The sequence below is a fragment of the Ixodes scapularis genome, unplaced genomic scaffold, assembly GCF_016920785.2.
Source record: "Ixodes scapularis isolate PalLabHiFi unplaced genomic scaffold, ASM1692078v2 PGA_scaffold7__128_contigs__length_106722199, whole genome shotgun sequence".
Classification (NCBI taxonomy): domain Eukaryota; kingdom Metazoa; phylum Arthropoda; class Arachnida; order Ixodida; family Ixodidae; genus Ixodes; species Ixodes scapularis.
Window position 1 is genome coordinate 77,332,503 of NW_024609882.1, and position 17,563 is coordinate 77,350,065.

Here is a 17,563-nt window from a genome sequence, read left to right on the forward strand (position 1 = left end):
GTTGTACGCCGTGTGTGATATTACAGATTAAGGAAAACTAAAAAAAATTGTGGCAAAGCTCACAATGGGGGCAATGATAGAAAGGATTCGTCTCATTGTAAGCTAACGTAAATTTTTGTTGATGGAACGCAGCGAACCCAGCTAACTTTGGAAAGTCATTGAAGTTTGGCGAGTCAAGCGAGTCGTCATATTCACTGCGAGTCGAAGCCCGAGCCACAATCTCTACCGGTTTCGGATTGCATCGATTGAACGATCTCAGACCGGCTTGCCTGAACCGCCTAAACTATCCTAGCATTGGGACCGCGGGAATGTGTACCTATCCTCTTTTTTGCCTGTAGTTTTGTGAGCAGGGCTGTGATCTATTACAGGCCACACCGTGTCTTCAAATGTCGTGGGACTCCGAGTCGCTGGAGCCGGTGGTCAGGGACGATTTCACCGAGGAGGAACTTTCCATACCGCCCATCAAATATGAATGTAAGCGATACGAACAGCGAACCACTCTAATCTTCTCATGGGCCGTACCTTCGTGACACTTCCCGTGTCGTCGTTCTCGTTTTTATCTCTCAAACTCGCTGACAAGTCGGTACTTGTGAAACCCGCAGCGATCGTGCAATCATGATGCAATGCACGCGGATTTCGGTTCGCAGTTGACGTCACCCTTCAACGCTGGTTGTTCATTTAATTTATTGTTTGGGTCGAAGTTGGTGTGTTTCACCTTGTATACCGGGGAGGCTATGGGATTACGCGAGACAGCTAGGATACACGTGCTGCAAAACAAATCGCAAAAAAAGATGGCATTCGGAGTGATGTCAGCGCAATGTATCTTCTACAATGCAAGGATTGATGTCTGTAACAAAGTGGACATCACCGTTTTCCTGGTGGCATTTCATGGGAGCCATCAAGTGCAGAGCTTCATCATCGCTCTAAGTACAGGAGGGGTATGTTCGACAAATGTTTCGTTTCTCCTAAAAAGAAACGGAAGTGACCGAAGTGACAATATCGCGTCTGATTGGCTATAGGCTCAAATGACGAAAGAGGGAACTTTCGTCATTTGAGCCTCTAACCAATTAGACGCGATATCGTCACTTCCGTTTCTTTTTAGGAGAAACGAAACATTTGTCGAACAAACCCCTCCAGGTTTCTCTTAGTGGAGTAAAAATTGCAGAAACCTGAGACACAAAAAATAGAGATGCACGTCGAGATAGCTTTTATGACTTCTAGCCTTCTTACAAGTGACGCGAATAGGACAATTACGTAAAAAGACACACAGAAAATACTATACATGGTTGCACTTTGCACGTGATTAACATTCATGTTGCCATGTTACTCATGCCGTGCTCGATCATATGATGGATTGAAGATAGGTCATTTATGCTTGTCATGGCATCTGCCAGTGTCACCATTACTAAGATTTCTTCATTGATTGCAGCAAGTTTTCAGCTTGCACACTCACGCACACTTGGGGAGGCTTTCGGATAGGCATGCAACAAATGTGGCGCTCTTAGCCCGATCCTAGTACAAAGAACAACAGCGCACTTCTAGCGGCATATACACCAGTTGGAGTCGCACTTCAGGCATCGTAGTGAAAATTGAGGGGAAGTATATATAGGGTGGTTCAAGTCACCAGGCTCGACCTAAAATGAACCGTAAAAATGACGCCTGCACGTAGCCATCTAAACTTTTCATCAAAAGTGTATTTCACAGGTCGGTTTTTTCTTGTAAAATCACAAAGTTCTCTTTTAGTAAAAAAATAGGGCCAAGAAACTTGCCTGGGTCTACGGCGGGCGGCGACCCAGATGACCAAGTCCAGTAGCGGGGTTTGTTTGGCGTTCGTATTGATAGATGGCGTCGGGAGCAGCGTCTGAAGGTGCAGCCGACCAGTGAAAGATGGCAGACGACACGCAGACGAAATCCGCTGGCAGCAAAAGCGCCAGCAGACGCGTTTCTTTACTTTAAGTTTTGCTTTTATTGTTTGCATTTCTTTTTTTAACCGAAGGTACATTTCAGAAAGATTATATTCATTTTAATAAACCACAGTGGTCACGAGCCGTCGCGATAAGGAGGTAGTGCCTTCTATCAATACGAACGCCAAACACACCCCGCTACTGAACCCCTGTCGTCTGCATTGTTGCCCGCCGTAGACCCTGGCAAGTTTCTTGGCCTTATTTGTTACAGAAAAGAGCTACGCTTTGTAATTTTACAAGAAAAAACCGAACTGTGAATTATATACCTTTGACGAATAGTTTAGATTGCTACGTGCAGGCGTCGATTTTTACAATCCATTTTAGATCGAGCCTGGTGACTTGGATCACCCTATATATTTCTACCAGTTCATTGGTTTTGTCGACTAACGACTGCCAGAGGCACTCTAATGGACGAGGAGATCGCAGCCGAAATGAATTGCTTACCCACTCTGACGAGAATGTTGTCTGCAGGGGTGAAGTTTAGTCACACGCGCGACAACTTTCTTTCTGCCTCTTCTCTCTCTCTCTCGTGCGCGTGGCGAGACACATTTTGGTCAGACTTGCTTGTCATTAGTCGCCACTTCCCCGATGTGGTGAAACAAGTCTGTCGGCAACAATTCATCACGTACTACGTAGCTCGATGTCGTCGACTTGCCCGTGTGCGAACTTGCTAGCGTAATAGCTTGCGAGCTGAGAACCATGTGGCTTTGACAAAAAGAGGATATGTGTATCGGTGTTTCAAGGCGTAGCCATGTTGTAGCAGGTGCATGCACTGTTGATCGCTAACATGGGGTAGAGGCACTCTCATTTGGTAAAGTAATGTCACATGTGATCGACGAAAGCTCAAAGCACCAGTGATATTACGTCGGAAATTTTTGACGCACCTGATTGGATAGAGCGTTACTAAATGAAATACTTGTCGAGAAAACGTAGGCATGGCGCATTCGTTTGCAGGATGTCCGAGGCTCCTAACCCTCATTGAATTGAAGGATTTATTTCGCTGTTTCTATCTCCTTTACAGATCTTGATCACACTGCTGATGTTCAGTAAGTATTCATATTATCTTCTATGCTAATTTCCACTAGAAACACCAAATAGCACTTGCTTCAACATTTTTTTTTTTTTTTTTGCTGGTATGTTTTTTAGATTGTGCTTATTTTGTATTTGTTTTCTGCTTTCCAGGCTTCATGGATGTATCCTTTGAGTGACCTCCTGCTTGGTAACTTGTAATTTATGACGCCGTGTGTTCATATAGCCCGCCATATTTTCCAGTCAATAAGCCGCACTGTTGGATAAGTCATACCGTCCCGATAAACAAGTGTTTTCACAAAAGGAGTATATGTACACATATGCATATCACATATACACACCTACACGTACATACATGGGCAATTCACCCAAAGATTAAACATTTAGGTTCATAAAAAGTTACGTAGGCGATATTGACTCTACTTATTTTCACCAAAAAAACAGCTTGGATGTTTTTTGCTGAAAATAAGTAGAGTCAATATCGCCTATATCGCCTACGTTACTTTTTATTAACCTAAATGTTTAATCTTTGGGTGAATTGCCCATGTATGTACGTGTAGGTGTGTATATATGATATGCATATGTGTACATATACTCATTTTGTGAAACCGTTCATTTATATCGTTATATTAGCTAATAAAATTTTAGATCTTGGCCCAGGGTGAACGGCTCTTGTAAGACTTTCCTGAAAATGTGTTAACCCATCTGCATACTTCCAAATTGAGTATGGTTGGCATAAGTTTTTAAATAAATTTGTATATCTTTCGTTATACCACTGACATTCAGGTCAATAACACTTGTTTCTTTTTAAAGTTCATAAAATTTAAACGCTTTAGCAGCACCGGATTTTTATATCATATCATAAATTAGAGCTGACACAAATTTATGACTTTTTTAAATCAAAGTTATAAAAGTTTACTTCGCTAAAACAGAAGTTTACGCCTTTGAAACATGTGTGGTAGTTTGCAGACACAAAACAAATGCAGAAATTACTCTTGGGACGCAATCTTAACCCCTTTTTTTCTAGAATAGTATAGTCTTAATTATGAGAACTTGCAAATATTTGCTTTTAGGACACCCTGGTGCTATGCTATGCAAACTATTTCAGGAATTATTGGAGGAAGGCATTTGAAAGTTACTTGGTATTCACAATAATGTTTAATTTTCGGTAGAACGACCCACATACATGCATATACATATGGGCATATACATAAGCATATATGCACAAGCGGGAACCAGTTTCAACATTCTCGTCAACGAACCAAACGAGAAATATAACCATTGTGACAGATTTGCACAGCAAAGGTCCATACTAGAAGGGAAAAAATGCATACAGGCAGTTGTATAATGCACATTGATGGAAATTTAAAAAGAAAACAAAAAAACTGCAATTTATGCATAGGAAGGTAAGGCATTGTTTTGAGCACATGTCTGAAAAATTACACGGGAGGTGGTTGGAAGTTTTTAGCATGCGAGTCTTTAAGTTCATAAAAACATGATGCTGTTGTGAACTTTCTACAGCATAACTTTATCACTCTTCTTCTGAGAGGGTGGTTTCCTTACACTTAAAGTGTCTGTATTTTTCGGGTTTATTGAAGGATGTTTGTTTGCAGCTTAGGGTAGGCCAGAAATTCACTGATTTGTGTAATTATCACTCGCATCATCCTCAAGACTAACTCACACATTGGCAACGGTTGTGATCAAAACTGCGAAAACGGCAGATACCACCGAAACACCGGAACAATCGTGACTATCTCTTGCATCGCTTACCATGTTGTGTACGGGAGAGACTTGTCCCGGTGAATTTGTCCTAGATGTCGTTTCGGTTGCTACAAACGTGACTGACACAAATGTTCGAGCCAGATTTCGCATGCAGAATTTTTCTTAGCTCTAGTTTCCAAATGCCACGCTGCTTTTGAAATGTTCTGGCTGTCTCACCGTATGTATCTTCGAAATTTCCAAAGCAAAAGACTGTTTTTCTGCAAAAATAAAAGTTCAGGGCAAAAAAAAATTCATTTCTCTCCACACCTTTTTTTTTCTGGACTACCCTAAGTGGTTTACTGAGGCTTGTCGTAGCAAATTTTCTTAAAATGGTAGTTGACTGCCGTTCTCTGAAAATCTAAAATTACCGTTATATCCCGACAGATGTCCAACCCCCAGAAGGTAACCCACCCTCATTTTCCGCTTCATTTGCTATTTTCTTTTAAGCACCGAAAGATAGTCCACGCGTTGTAATTGTACTGTTCGGATCAATGATGACCTTGGCATAAATGTGGCTGGGTAGCTATAGCGAGATGTAAGCATACATTGCTGATTGGGAAGCACAGTCATCTTTGCTTCATTGTCCCTCGCCGCTATAACAAGTTTGACAGAAAAACACGACTAAAAATAGTGTTGATTTTTTTTTCAACTTTTTTTTATTATATATGGAATGTTAGCCCACTCCTTATTCTCACCTGACTTTCTCTCAATTTCGGGTGGGCTATCTCTCAGGATATTATAATGGTCTTACAGTGAAACTTGTCTGACACAAGAAAAAAAAGCTGCAGATTTCTTTAAAAAAAGTGTTCTCCCTTCTTAAAAAAAACTGTTTTTCGGCTTGTTCCTTGACTCGTGGCATTAGGGGGGGACGACCTGACCGAAGCCTTTGAGCAGGTGAGTCATGCAGGGGGGCGCCAAAGTTATTCTGACCTCTTTTGGTGTTGGGCTAACCTTGTAGCTCTATGGTCGGTGTAAGAGTTCAGGGAAACTCCTTGCACCTTTTTCTAGCAGAGCAAATTCTGGAGAGGAGTTTGCCTCCTCTCCAGCATTTACTCTGCTAGAAAGAGGTGGGAGGAGCTTGCCCTGAACTCTGAAATTTTAACGTGGTATTTCTTTTTAATTTAAGAACGATTTAAAGAACTCCCACATTGGGTTTTTTTTCTCTACTGCAGATGGCCCTGTTTGTCGGGTTTAATATTTCATTAAATGTTTGAAAATTTCAGCATTCCAATTCTTTTGTCAGGGTTACATTCCACAATCTGACTCAGGTTCTCCAGACCTGGTATTCACTGTCAAAGAGTGATTTACCTGTGCGGCCACCTTTCTCGGACTTTGTTTGTCTGCATAATTCACAAGGATTAAGGTTACTTCCAGAAATAGGGGTTTACAGTACTTATTGATTAGTGCCTCTAAATCAAGCTAAGTACACTTTTAAGATAGCACTAGCTTCTCTAATTCTGCTCTCTTACACCAAATTGGGGTGTGACAACTGGGACATATAATTCAGGGTGCAAACTATATGCATAATTGATTAGCATAGATTGATACAAATTTGCCTTTATTAATGATAGACCTATCTGCTTGTTCCCTTCAAAAGGCACATACAGATAGATCTGCAGGTTCATCGCAGGAAAGCAGTGGAGTGAGAGGCGCACTATAAGTGTTGCCTAAGTTGCACCAGCCCCTCCAATAAAAAGAAGAAAAGTGCCAATCCTAAAACTTATATAGGCAAAAAATCATTGTGCTGACCCTTTCTGATATCAGGCTTTTAATATGTATGACATTCACAAACTCGCCTCTGATTAAGCCGTGTGCAAGTGTGATCTTCTGACATCTATGTGCCATTTGTAGCCGCCTCGGTGGCTCCGAGGCGAGAGCGCTGGCCTACGGATCCCCATGTGGCGGGTTCGAATCCCGGCCAAGGTGCCCGCAATCTGACGGAGGCCTATTGCAGAGAAGGCGCCGTGTAACCGAGCTTTCGGTTGCACGTCGAAAGATCCCCAGGTGGTCCAAATTAATCCTCAGTCCTCCGCTGGGGCGTGCCAGATGCCCGTCGTTGGTTTGGCACGTAAAACCCCCAAATTGGACTTTTTATGTGCCATTTGTAGTTTTTCGTAAGTTCATGTGGTGTTGTGCCACCAGATATAGGCCGTGTTCCAAAATTTACTCGATCTTACTCCAGGGCAAAAGTTTTGCACCTTGGCGTTCCAAAAACTACCCGCGTCCAGCATTCTTCAATTTGTGTTGTCACGTGACACAACCCGCCGGAGTAACTCGGGTTCATTTGGGTAAAATTTGGAACACAGCCATACTCTGCTTCATGTGCTGCCGTGATGCACTATAGGAGACACAACTTGCCACAGTTGGAGGCAGTTGCACACCACATTGAACAAGCATTGATTGAAACAGTATGACTTGTCCTTTTCGTAGCAACAGACTGCTTTGCTAGTCGTGTCTTGTTTGTATGGACCCCGCTAATTTGAACACCCCTTTGTAGGCAACGTTTTCAGGGATGAAGTAGGTGAATGGATGCATTTTTGTGTTATTATGTAAAACTCTCATTACAGACGATTTTTAAGGGAATGGAGGTGTCTGTATTAATGACACACAGCTGTACCTGAGCAGTCTTCGTGACTTGACAGTGTCGTCGCGTCCTCTAGAATGTATACCTTGTTCAAGGGATTAGTCTGGATGAAGTTGAAGCGACCTGGGCCAATGTCTCCAAACATTCCCTGTTCTAGGCTGCAGTTGCCATGTTTGGCTACATGACCGAGATCGACAAGGTGGACATTCGGATGACACAAGATATCGACGCGGAAGGTGTGTTCATTCTCACGGACTTGGCTTGGCAGCGCAAGTTGCCCTTCAGATTACTACAATTGAACCTCGATTTAACGAAGTCACCGGGACCCGCTAATTCTTTTGTTAAATCGGGAACTACGTAAAATTGAGAAAGACATTTTTCGGGCATAGGCTGTGCGGGGAATCCGAATTTTTGCCTTAAATCGGGAAATTCGTAAAATCAGGTTCCGTTAAATTGATGTTCAACTTTACCACATTGAGGTACCTTCCACGAGCTGCAGCAGTACAACTCGAGTCTTTCGTAAAAAAATAAGTATGCTGACATCCCTGCCATTCGTTGCATGGTCAACGAGTGTCTCTCTTTCCAACTGGGGCAGAGGTTGGCATTTTACATTGAACCCACTCAACCTTGCAACCAGCTCAGAATCAAAAATTTACCTTTTCTTTTATCCTCAAACTGATGATTAGAAACAAACCCTAAACTTGCACACCCTCGTGATCTCGCATGATCTCGCTCGCTCAAACTCGTTCAAGTTCATGCACTCAAGCTCAAAAATGCACACACATGTTCTCACTTACTTTTTCTCAATTTCATGGCCCTCATGAAGCCACATTTGTACTCGTACAGAAGTTGTCTTTTAAAAGCTCACTCTTTCCCATCAATTTTTGCCTCAACATTGCTTTGAAACCTTAACCTTCATATGATAAGTGCTGGTAAAAAGTTACGGGTGTGCGAATAGTGGCTCGAAATGAATAATGTTGTGTCATTCATGACCTTCGCGGCGTAAGAGAAAGCCACGACAACTGGTTTTCTTAACAGTGTCGAAGCTAGGGACGACGGTGCGACATTCGATTCGAACCATTATTAGCACGTCTGTATAAAATCTTTGGTGATTTCTCCCTGTAGTAAGTGTTTCTAGCACAGCACTATCTTTTTTATAAGGGGGCTACCAATGCCCTGTTGCAGGCCAAGCGCTCCCCCCACAAAGCCCTCCACTCTTTCCATTTTAGCCGAGCAAATGCTGGGGAGGGGGCTAGTCCCATCTCGCCTCCTTTCTAGCGTTTGCTCTGCTCAATTGGAGCTTGCCCTGTTTTTCTTAAGCCGCAACAGGGCACAGCATAAAAGTGTCCCTAAGAAGGAAAGATGGCAGCTCTAAGTGACCCCATTGACACAAGTGCAACTTTATTGCTTTTTAGAGACCGACGAGAAGGTTTTTGCCCGAGAGCCTACGTGTGTCTAAAAATAAATGGCGGTGTTCTGAGTGCGCAACTGTGGTGTGCAGCGGACGACATGGTCGGACTGCTGTTCCACTTCCTCGACGAGCTGCTCTTCATCTTCAGCGCGGAGCCTTTTTTCATCGGACGGGTAAGAGAAGAACCACTTTCAGGATCCTTCAGGATCTTTCTCGGAGCAATTTTGATGAGATGATCCTATTCTTTGCTCACAGAAACGAGAGTTTACGTGTTTTTTGTTACTTAGCACCTCATTTTTCTCTCATGATCACTTACTGGTTTAGGGAGGAATGCCTTAGAGCCAGTTAATCGTGTGAGCTTGTATCAGGTTCTGTGACGAGCAAACCGTTAAACACTCACCGTGAGCAGAAATGTAAAATCGACTGCGTTGAATACTCTCTACTTCACGGTCCCAAGCAACACCAGTTTTCTAAATGTTAACAGAAATGGGTGTGCCTTAGCTTCAAAACTTTTGAACTCTTAGAGGAAGAAAGGCTGGCTAATTTTTATTTCTGTACAATGAATGCTGGTCTGTTCCTTCGTTGAATTGAAGTTTGAATTCTTTTCTCAGTTGATTTGATTTTGATATTAGGTGTAAGAAAATAAATTGGATAACTGGCAGTCATATGTTTATACTAACTGCCGAGCTCTGAATCAAGGCTTCAAGCTTGTCCACTCGATGATACCATCATGTCTAAGGAAAAAGTACATAAACACACAGTATTTTGTTCTAGCAACGAATACATTTTGGCCTGCAACCATGGACAAAGCTAGACATGTCATAGATCACATAGACCTGTGAATTACAGTTGGAGCCAGCACAGTTCAGTTCAAAGCTGTTTCCTTGGTGTGTATTCCACATTGTCATCATCCTTGTGGTGAAAATGGATTACTAGTGGCAGTCATTACCAGGGAAAAATAGCTTGTAGCTCTCTTTTAAACATGCAGAGCAGGGATGTCCAAACGTTTTCGCTAAAGGGCCAGATCGGGGATATCTCACTGCCTCGACGGCCGGAAAATAAATAAGCAAATATAAATCAGGAAAAACTAAAGAAATAATGTTTGGTAGGCACATGAAGACAAAAATAAAGGTTAAAGTAAAATTTAAAAAGAAAAAAAAATTTGAATGAATACATGTATACTTTATTTTTAAAACCAATACTATTTAGCTAATTACTATAACATTACACAATAATTGGGACTCAGAAAAACTCACCAGGCATAAATCAAAGCGCATAGGAACTTTAGCCTATTCGGACAGGGCAGTAGACTGAAGAGAATACCAGAACTAATGCTGACAATATGCAATAGTTACGACACGGTACTCTAAGCACAATATGCATAGCGACGCAAGAGAATTTGAACATACGTAATTACCCAAATATGAAACGGGACTAAGGATAATGACGGCTGGTGATGACGATGTCCAATGAATAATATGAGAGGACACGTATCATAATTACAATTTTCTCTCTTTTTTTTTTTCTGGTATTCTTGTTTACACAGATAGTGTGCGTTGCAATGCAGGGGTTCTTCTTTTTTTTTTTTACGCATGTTTTGTCTTGTTTGTTTATTTTTGCGCCTGTAGCAGTGGGCTTCATTGGAAGGACCACTGCCAGCCATGGGCCGGTCGGAAGATGTCCACGTGCCGGGTTTTGGAGATTCCTGAGCATCGATTTTATGAGGCAGATTGTGATCTCGCTTTTTCACCTTGCATTTCTTTCAGTAGCCTGGTCGCTTCGGTGTGACGCTCAAATTGTTGGTAATCGACGAAGGTTTTGTGGTTATGATGGAATAATCACTTTTCACTCCTTGGCTTAACTTGCGCGTGCATACCCGATGTTGCGCAACTTGTTTCTGTGCAGGGTATGTTTGATTTGCTCGATAATCAAAGATGGCTAGGTTACCCTGCTAAGAGCAGTGGGACCAGTGAAAGAGGCTGAGGAAGAAAGAGATTTGAAGTGTTTGGACAGTGCCAGCTTTTGCAATTGGCTCTCAGCACAAAAATAAACAATACAAAAACGAGCAAACACACATGCCTTTGATCGTGTTTTTATGGGGTATATGGAAGCAGCATGCAAACAAGTGGTGGCATTTAAATGTCTTTGGTGGGCAGAGATCTAGTACCCCAGAAAGGTGAAGTCACAAACTGCCCCGTGCACCTTTATAGTTACCTACTGATGGAGCGAGGTCGACAGGGTGTGTCTTTCAAACGCCCAGCCTCCGGTACGTGTGTCGTGCCTTTCGCCATGCTTTGAATGCATGCGCACGCTCGAGGTGCACAAGACGCCGAATTGTTGTCGAATGTAGGAAGCTCGCGCCGGAGGCGGGACAACGGAAGCTCCTCCCAGCCTCTATGTATCTCTCTCCCGCTCTCCTGTCCTTTGTGCGCTGTTTTCATTACGTCGTCTCAATACCAACTGGCCCAACTCGCCACATTGCCTGCCTTCCTCACCTTGTCAGATGGCGTTCTTTTCTTTGCGTCTGAAATGTTGTTTGATTTTAAAGGATCTCGGTCTTCCCTCGAGCCTATCTTGTGTCCCATTGAATGTTGTAAACCTCGTTTGTAGGGACACGTCCCATCCCACTTTTTTGTACCAAGTACGACGTAACGACAGCTGTGTGCTCTTCTCCATCTTTGCAGAAGGTGAAGATTCTGGAGTTTGACAAGGAGGCGTTTCGGATCAAGGCCAGAGTGTAGGCCAACCTTTGACCCTCGTTCGCTTTTCAAATTCATCGTAGTGCTTTGAAAAATTGGAAGATAGTAGGGACGTGCAAATGGTGACCCCTGAAAGCGAATACTAGAATACGAATCTAATCGTTGTAGCACCGAATCAAATTCAAAAAACAAATTAATTTGTCTTCTAATTGTTTTCTAATAGTGGGTGTTCAAAATATTTGAGTACTTTTTTCTCATTCATATATCCTTCACATTGCTTTTCTTTTTCTGCTTGCAGGTACGGGGAAGTGTTCGACCTTGGCAAGCACCCACAGGTGAGGCAGTGGGCCCATCCTTCAGACTCTCTTGTTTAGGCACTGGTACTGTCACTCCTGCCCCCTCAGTCTTGGCAGGTGTTGTCTGCAGCTACCATTTACCAGCCTATGCTAGAAAGCCCCTGACAAAACAGTTACATAGGCCTCCATTTTTATGGAGACGTTACCATAAACGCCCAGCCATTAGCCTCGTCGCGATGACATTGAACTCGAAATATTAAAGAAGCGGTGGCCTAAGGTGTATCTCCATTAATAAAACTAGTTAGCTTATATGAGCACTAATATACCAGAAACGTGTATAGATTTTGATTCAATATTGAGGCGTAGTCGCGTTAAAGGGGGTGATAGAACAACCAAAGTGGCTCCCAGAGCCACCGATTTTATGCTCCTGGTTTTTATTTGATTTCATTCATCTTTCTCAGTGAATATGTAATGCTGCAGTTACAAATTAATCTGTGATGTCTTAATGTTTAATTTCTTGGCTGCATCAAAAGCGCCATAATACTTAATCATTGCTAAGTTAGTTCTCCTTTTTCAATTTATAGATACAAGCTGAAGTGGTGGCTTTGATCCCACGTGCTTGATCTATGATCAGTGTCAACGTTTCTGTGCCACATTGTCAAGTGTGGCTTTTTCAGCGCTCCAACGCTGTCAAAGCTACCTATGCAAATGTGACTTCGCTTGGTGTCTTGTTCACGTGAGAGAGGATGCAAATGAGATGCAAGACAAAGCAACATGCTCTCTCAGCAGTGCGGGTCTGCAGCACTGCAGAAGCTGCGCTAGCCTCGACAAGGTAGCACAAAAGTATTGGTGCCGAGCATAGGTTTGGAAGAGACTCAGGCCCTTGCGTGCACACAGGTGCTTCTGTCGTGCTCAGCGGCACCTTTTCTTCGGTTATGCTAGCTGTACTTCTCACAAAGTTTGTAATCGTGCTTTGCGCTCGTCGAGCTTTGTCGCTTTGAAGTTTGCACCACACATTGAGCTTCACTGCTTTGCACCGGTGTACCAGGAGCAACAGCTTACACGGGGGGCGGGGGAGTATCTGGGTTAGCTCGACGGGCTCGGAAATTGTGCTCACTCTTTTAGGTCGACATTCTTTTTCTTGTACGATTATAGCTTGGCCTGCAATCAAAATTAAAGGGCAGTTCAAACAAGAACAAAAAAGTCGGCCCATATTTGGATTTGGTATGTGCCAGTTCTCCACGGCCGTTGAAGTCCATCCGAAATAAATTGCCACGTTACGGTAGTTAGATTGTCCTGGATCGCACATTTGCTTTACCGTGGTCCCCCGAAAAATGTACAAATTGAATTACATTGTAATTGGCGGTTCCAGTATTTTCTCACTGCGGTGACATATACGTGGCTAGTTAACGGGAACTAGCGATCACTAATTTTTCATTTGTTCCTTTTATAATTGAAGGGGATGTCATCGAAACCACTAGTGTGGTGTAAAGTGCCACTTTCAGGCACAGACCCGAGTAATATAAGTTTGCACTCGTCAATACAGTCTCCAAGTATGTCGACAAAAAAGTGTCGACGTCATTTTTGCGCTTTGTCGTGCAGTGTGCTAGTCGGTCGCAGTCACCTGGAAGTGAACTGCGTTTTCAAATCTTGATTGACCCTTTTCGAAAGTGTGTGGCACGCAGTAGATGCTGCACTGATTATCCAAGTCTGCCATTGCTTTGGCACATACAGTCCCCAACTATATGAAAGACCCATTCGAAAAAGCCATTTCAGGCAACTGCGCATGATTCACTTTGACCAGGCTTTTGTTGCTTGGCATGACGAAACAAGCGAAATTTTGTTCCGTTCTCCTTAAACACTGAAGTGCCCTTTGCCATTGTGTTGGTAATGTAAGTGTTGCACTGTTTGCACCAGATTGCACCATAAACAAGTCTGCTACACCTTGCACCAAAATGCCATTCCTGCCAAGAGTTGCACCACACCTGCACCGAGATGAGCTTAAACGAAGCAATAGGTATTTAATTATTGGTCAACTCCAGGGTTGTAAAAGTTACTTCAAAAATGTACCTAAGATACAGTTACAGTTACTCATACGAAAAGGTACCTAGGTACGTAACTAGGTACTCGCTTAAAAAAGTACCTAGGTAGAGGTACAGTTACTTTAAAGATACTTACTTTATTTTCCCCAAATTCGTGAATATATTGGAAGTGAAGCTTTTTATACTAAGGATAAACACAAAAACGAGTTCGATAAAAGTGCTTTATCGGTGTCAATGCGAGAAATCAGGAAAACCGTGTTCACATGAGCCATCGCTGACATCGAAGGGCCCAGAATACGTCGGCCGCATGAAGAAACGCACGAGTCGAGAGCCTAATCTTTGCGACATCAAGCAAAAAGCTTCAAGCTTCCTCGTTTTTTTTTTGTTTTTTTTTTCTTCTTTCGCTAGCTTGAACAAAATTAAGCTTTTTTTTTTCTTTCGGAACTTTGTCCGTTTTTATAACCGCCAAATTTGAGTCCGATTTATTGAGTGGAAACTGTATTATATACGCCATGTTACATTTTTTTACGGTTGTAATTATAATTCATTTTCAATTATATTTTATATTGTATTTATGGCAGAAGAGAGCCACCACCAGGACAAGATACAATCAACAGAATCTGTGCACATCTTTCAAGTTATCTTTTCTCTTGTATAGTTGTCAGAGGAGCTTCAAAAACGCAATGAAGTCGATTTTGGTTTGAGATGAAGGAAGCAGGTCGCTATTTTCCCTAAACGTAGTTCCGAAGCGACTCAATAAATTGGTGTTGCTTGAATTAAACGGCATCGCTAATCCACCGTTCGCTCAAATGAACACCGCCATTCGCTAAAGCGTCGTTCGATGAAACATCATGGCCGGGGCTTCGTTTGCTAAAACGTCGTTCGATCAAGTCAGTGCCTCCCAGGTCGTACCCAACTCAACATTAATCACGGCACATGGTAGTGTGTTGGATTTATAGCTTCTACCATTTTGATGAAGTTATAAATCCTGGACTTCAGGATTTATAGCTTCTACCATTTTGATGAAGTGAATAAAAAAGTATCTGTTAAAAGTAACTTCACTTAGTTACAAGTTACTGGAAAATGTACCTAAGACACAGTTACAGATACCGAGAAATGAAAGTACCTAGGTTTGTACCTCAGGTACAACAAAAGTACCTAGATACTGATTTCCAGTTACTTGTACCTACGTACATTACAACCCTGGTCAACTCTCATATTTGGAGTAGTAGAAAAAAAGGAAAATGGTACAAATACGTATTCCACAGCCTTTCTACTCACCATATAGTTTGTTTGATCTTAGGTACAGTCAAAGGCTCATACACACAACCCCAACACACACACATTAAAAGCTAGAGTCACGGGGCATTGGCTGCGCTTTATTGGTTTAGCCGACGAAAGAACACGCACAGAAAGATAACAAATGCCACGGTATCGCGCTTTTGACTTTGTTTGATCGGTTCTATTGGCTGGTATCGTCGACTGCGCATTGACTTAAAAATGAATCTAAGTATAGATTGCTTGTCAGCCCCGCTGGCCCCGTCATTGTCTGAATTTGCAGACGATGTCAGCGATGTCGGGAGCTAAAAGTCGCTAAAACAACTGTCGCCACAATGTACCATGACATTTCTGCCGCACGCATCAACCTTCACTGCCCCACACCAGCGTGCACCTGTCGAACTTCACCGCTTTGCACCGGAGTGCTGGGAGCAGCGGATGAAACGGGAGAGTGCCTGGATTGGCACGATCGGCACGAAAATGATGCTCACTACTATTACAGGTTGACCTTCTTTGGTCTTGACTATAGGCTGACCTCTAATTTTAAAAAGCTGTGCCGACAAAGGCGAAAAAAACGCGGGTCTATATTTGAATAAATATGTTAGTGAAGGCCGTTTCAGTGGAGTGGTCAATCGAAAGGGCAGCAAACTTTGATTCAATTCTGGTTCCAACGCCGCTAAAGCACAGTGCTAGTTTTTAAAGCTCAACTGTAGGTTTTCAGTCTTTATTGGGCGTAGTTTTCACAGTTTATGATATAGGAATCTTGAGTATTCTAAGTTAAGAGAACTTGGGGGCACCAATTTTTATCGATATACATCTTAGCGGATATGCTGATATTTTACAGGAATCATATTTGCAGGCTAAATAACCTATTGAGTGTAAAAGGGAGAGGGGGAGAGGCTTTATCTGAACTGATGTGTCGCGTTACGCTTCATTTTACGACAATTTGTTTTAAATACCAATTGTAAACGGAACCTGAGCCTCATCTCTAGAAGGAAGGCTGCATGTTCCAATTAGCGATGAAATCACTTTTTCATTTTCAAGTGATGAACAAACAGATGACCGGCATCTGCTCCGAAAGCATCAGTGGCTGCTCTGAACCAATATTGTGCCTGCTACAGAACGTTCTACAAAGAGTCAAATGCCGCTTCCATCACCGACACATACTTAGCACAGCCACATATACTGCCTTGTCAAATGGGTCTTTCATATTGTGGGACACCATGTACCGAGCATGCAGTGTACAAAAGGGTTGCATCAGGGTTAGCTTGGCTCAGCTCGCGTCAAAAAAGAGTGCTGCACGAGCGCTTGACGAGGACTCGTGTCCAGTACACTTTGTGCCCAAGGAATGGAGACTGCCATTGTTGCTCGACGGACTTTCGAAAAAAATCTTATGCACAAACTAATCTAGTAAAAAAAAAAAAAATTTTGTTTTCGCCCCATTTGCAGGGCTCTGAAGTGAAGGCCATCACCTACTCCAACATGCAGGTCTGGGACAACCCAGACCAGCACGAGGTCTTTGTCATCATCGACATCTGAGTCCTCTCCTCATCTGCACAGACTGGCATCTTTGTTGTGGCCTCCGTCTGCATGGCAATCGTGCAGGGATTGTGCCCTTCGCAAAGAATTGTTACTGGAACTGTTATTTCCAGCGCGACCAAGTAAAAATATTGTTTTACAAATAAAGCAAGCTGTTTCACTCAACACAAAAAAGGAGTTGAAGTGCTAGCATTTTCTTTTTTTTTTTATCAGTACCTTGGCATAATGCAATGAAGCTCGTAATCATTATCACCTAGTCGAGACTAACTGGTGCACTCCTTTGTATTCTTCATCCATACATAAAAGTAAGGTTCTGTGCAGGGATGGGCAAAATACATGCAAATATGTGTCGAAATACAAATACAAAATACTTCGTCAAAAATGTATTTAATTACAAATCTAATTACATTTCCAGAAAAGCATTTAGATACAAGATACAAATACAACCAAATGTATTTTGCCTCCTCCAAATACTTTTCCAAATACATTCCTCAAAATTTGCGTCAGCGACTTCAGGGCACCTGCAACGGGTTTCTGGGTATCTCATTTTCATTTTGCATCGCACACTCGGGAGTTAGTGTGCGAGGCTCTCTAACGTAATAAAAATATAATAAAAAAAAATGTAATCAGCTTAGACGTAATAGGTGAAAAAAGTACAGAGCTTCAAGCAGCTTTTTTTGTCGATTACATTTTGGTATAGACCAACAAAGAACCGAGACGACCAAGACGCGCAGCACTTGGTAGAGAATTTTTTATTGTTGCAACTCGCACCAGTTACGAAAATCTGGACGACCCGCGCATTTAGAATGTTCCAGGCAAAAATATGGATGGAAATCAAGCTGGAAAGCATCACAAGTTGTCACAGGCACTTATTTAGCCAGTCTGTCTGTGAACGTTGATTTCGTCACTATTCTCGCCCTGGACTAGCACCGTAATCACAAAGTCACTAAACGCTTGTGC

At 42.5% G+C, this 17,563-nt stretch overlaps 1 protein-coding gene across 2 annotated transcripts; it reads left to right on the forward strand.

The window, feature by feature from the left end:
- The first annotated feature begins 59 nt into the window (after positions 1-59).
- LOC8029213 (protein archease-like) lies at positions 60-16,787 on the forward strand. Of its 2 annotated transcripts, none has more exons than XM_029968446.4 (10): positions 60-97; positions 369-474; positions 2,986-3,010; positions 3,147-3,157; positions 5,617-5,648; positions 7,496-7,574; positions 8,840-8,922; positions 11,434-11,486; positions 11,747-11,783; positions 16,514-16,787. In XM_029968446.4, exons 1-10 carry the CDS (start codon positions 65-67, stop codon positions 16,601-16,603), a joined length of 549 nt encoding a protein of 182 aa, XP_029824306.2. In that variant the 5' UTR covers positions 60-64; the 3' UTR covers positions 16,604-16,787. The 2 variants fall into 2 exon arrangements, with proteins under 2 accessions (XP_029824306.2, XP_029824307.2); XM_029968447.4 differs by lacking the exon at positions 60-97 and adding an exon at positions 209-312 and having other exon boundaries at positions 16,514-16,786.
- The last annotated feature ends 776 nt before the right edge of the window (positions 16,788-17,563 follow it).

What these genes read in the sequence shown, in the direction of transcription:
- LOC8029213 (XM_029968446.4), top strand. Translation starts at nt 65, where the DNA reads ATGGGGGCAATGATAGAAAGGATTCGTCTCATT. An exon ending in ACCGCCCATCAAATATGAAT is followed by an intron (nt 475 to 2,985) that starts GTAAGCGATACG and finishes TCTCCTTTACAG; the next exon opens with ATCTTGATCACACTGCTGAT. An exon ending in AGCCTTTTTTCATCGGACGG is followed by an intron (nt 8,923 to 11,433) that starts GTAAGAGAAGAA and finishes CCATCTTTGCAG; the next exon opens with AAGGTGAAGATTCTGGAGTT.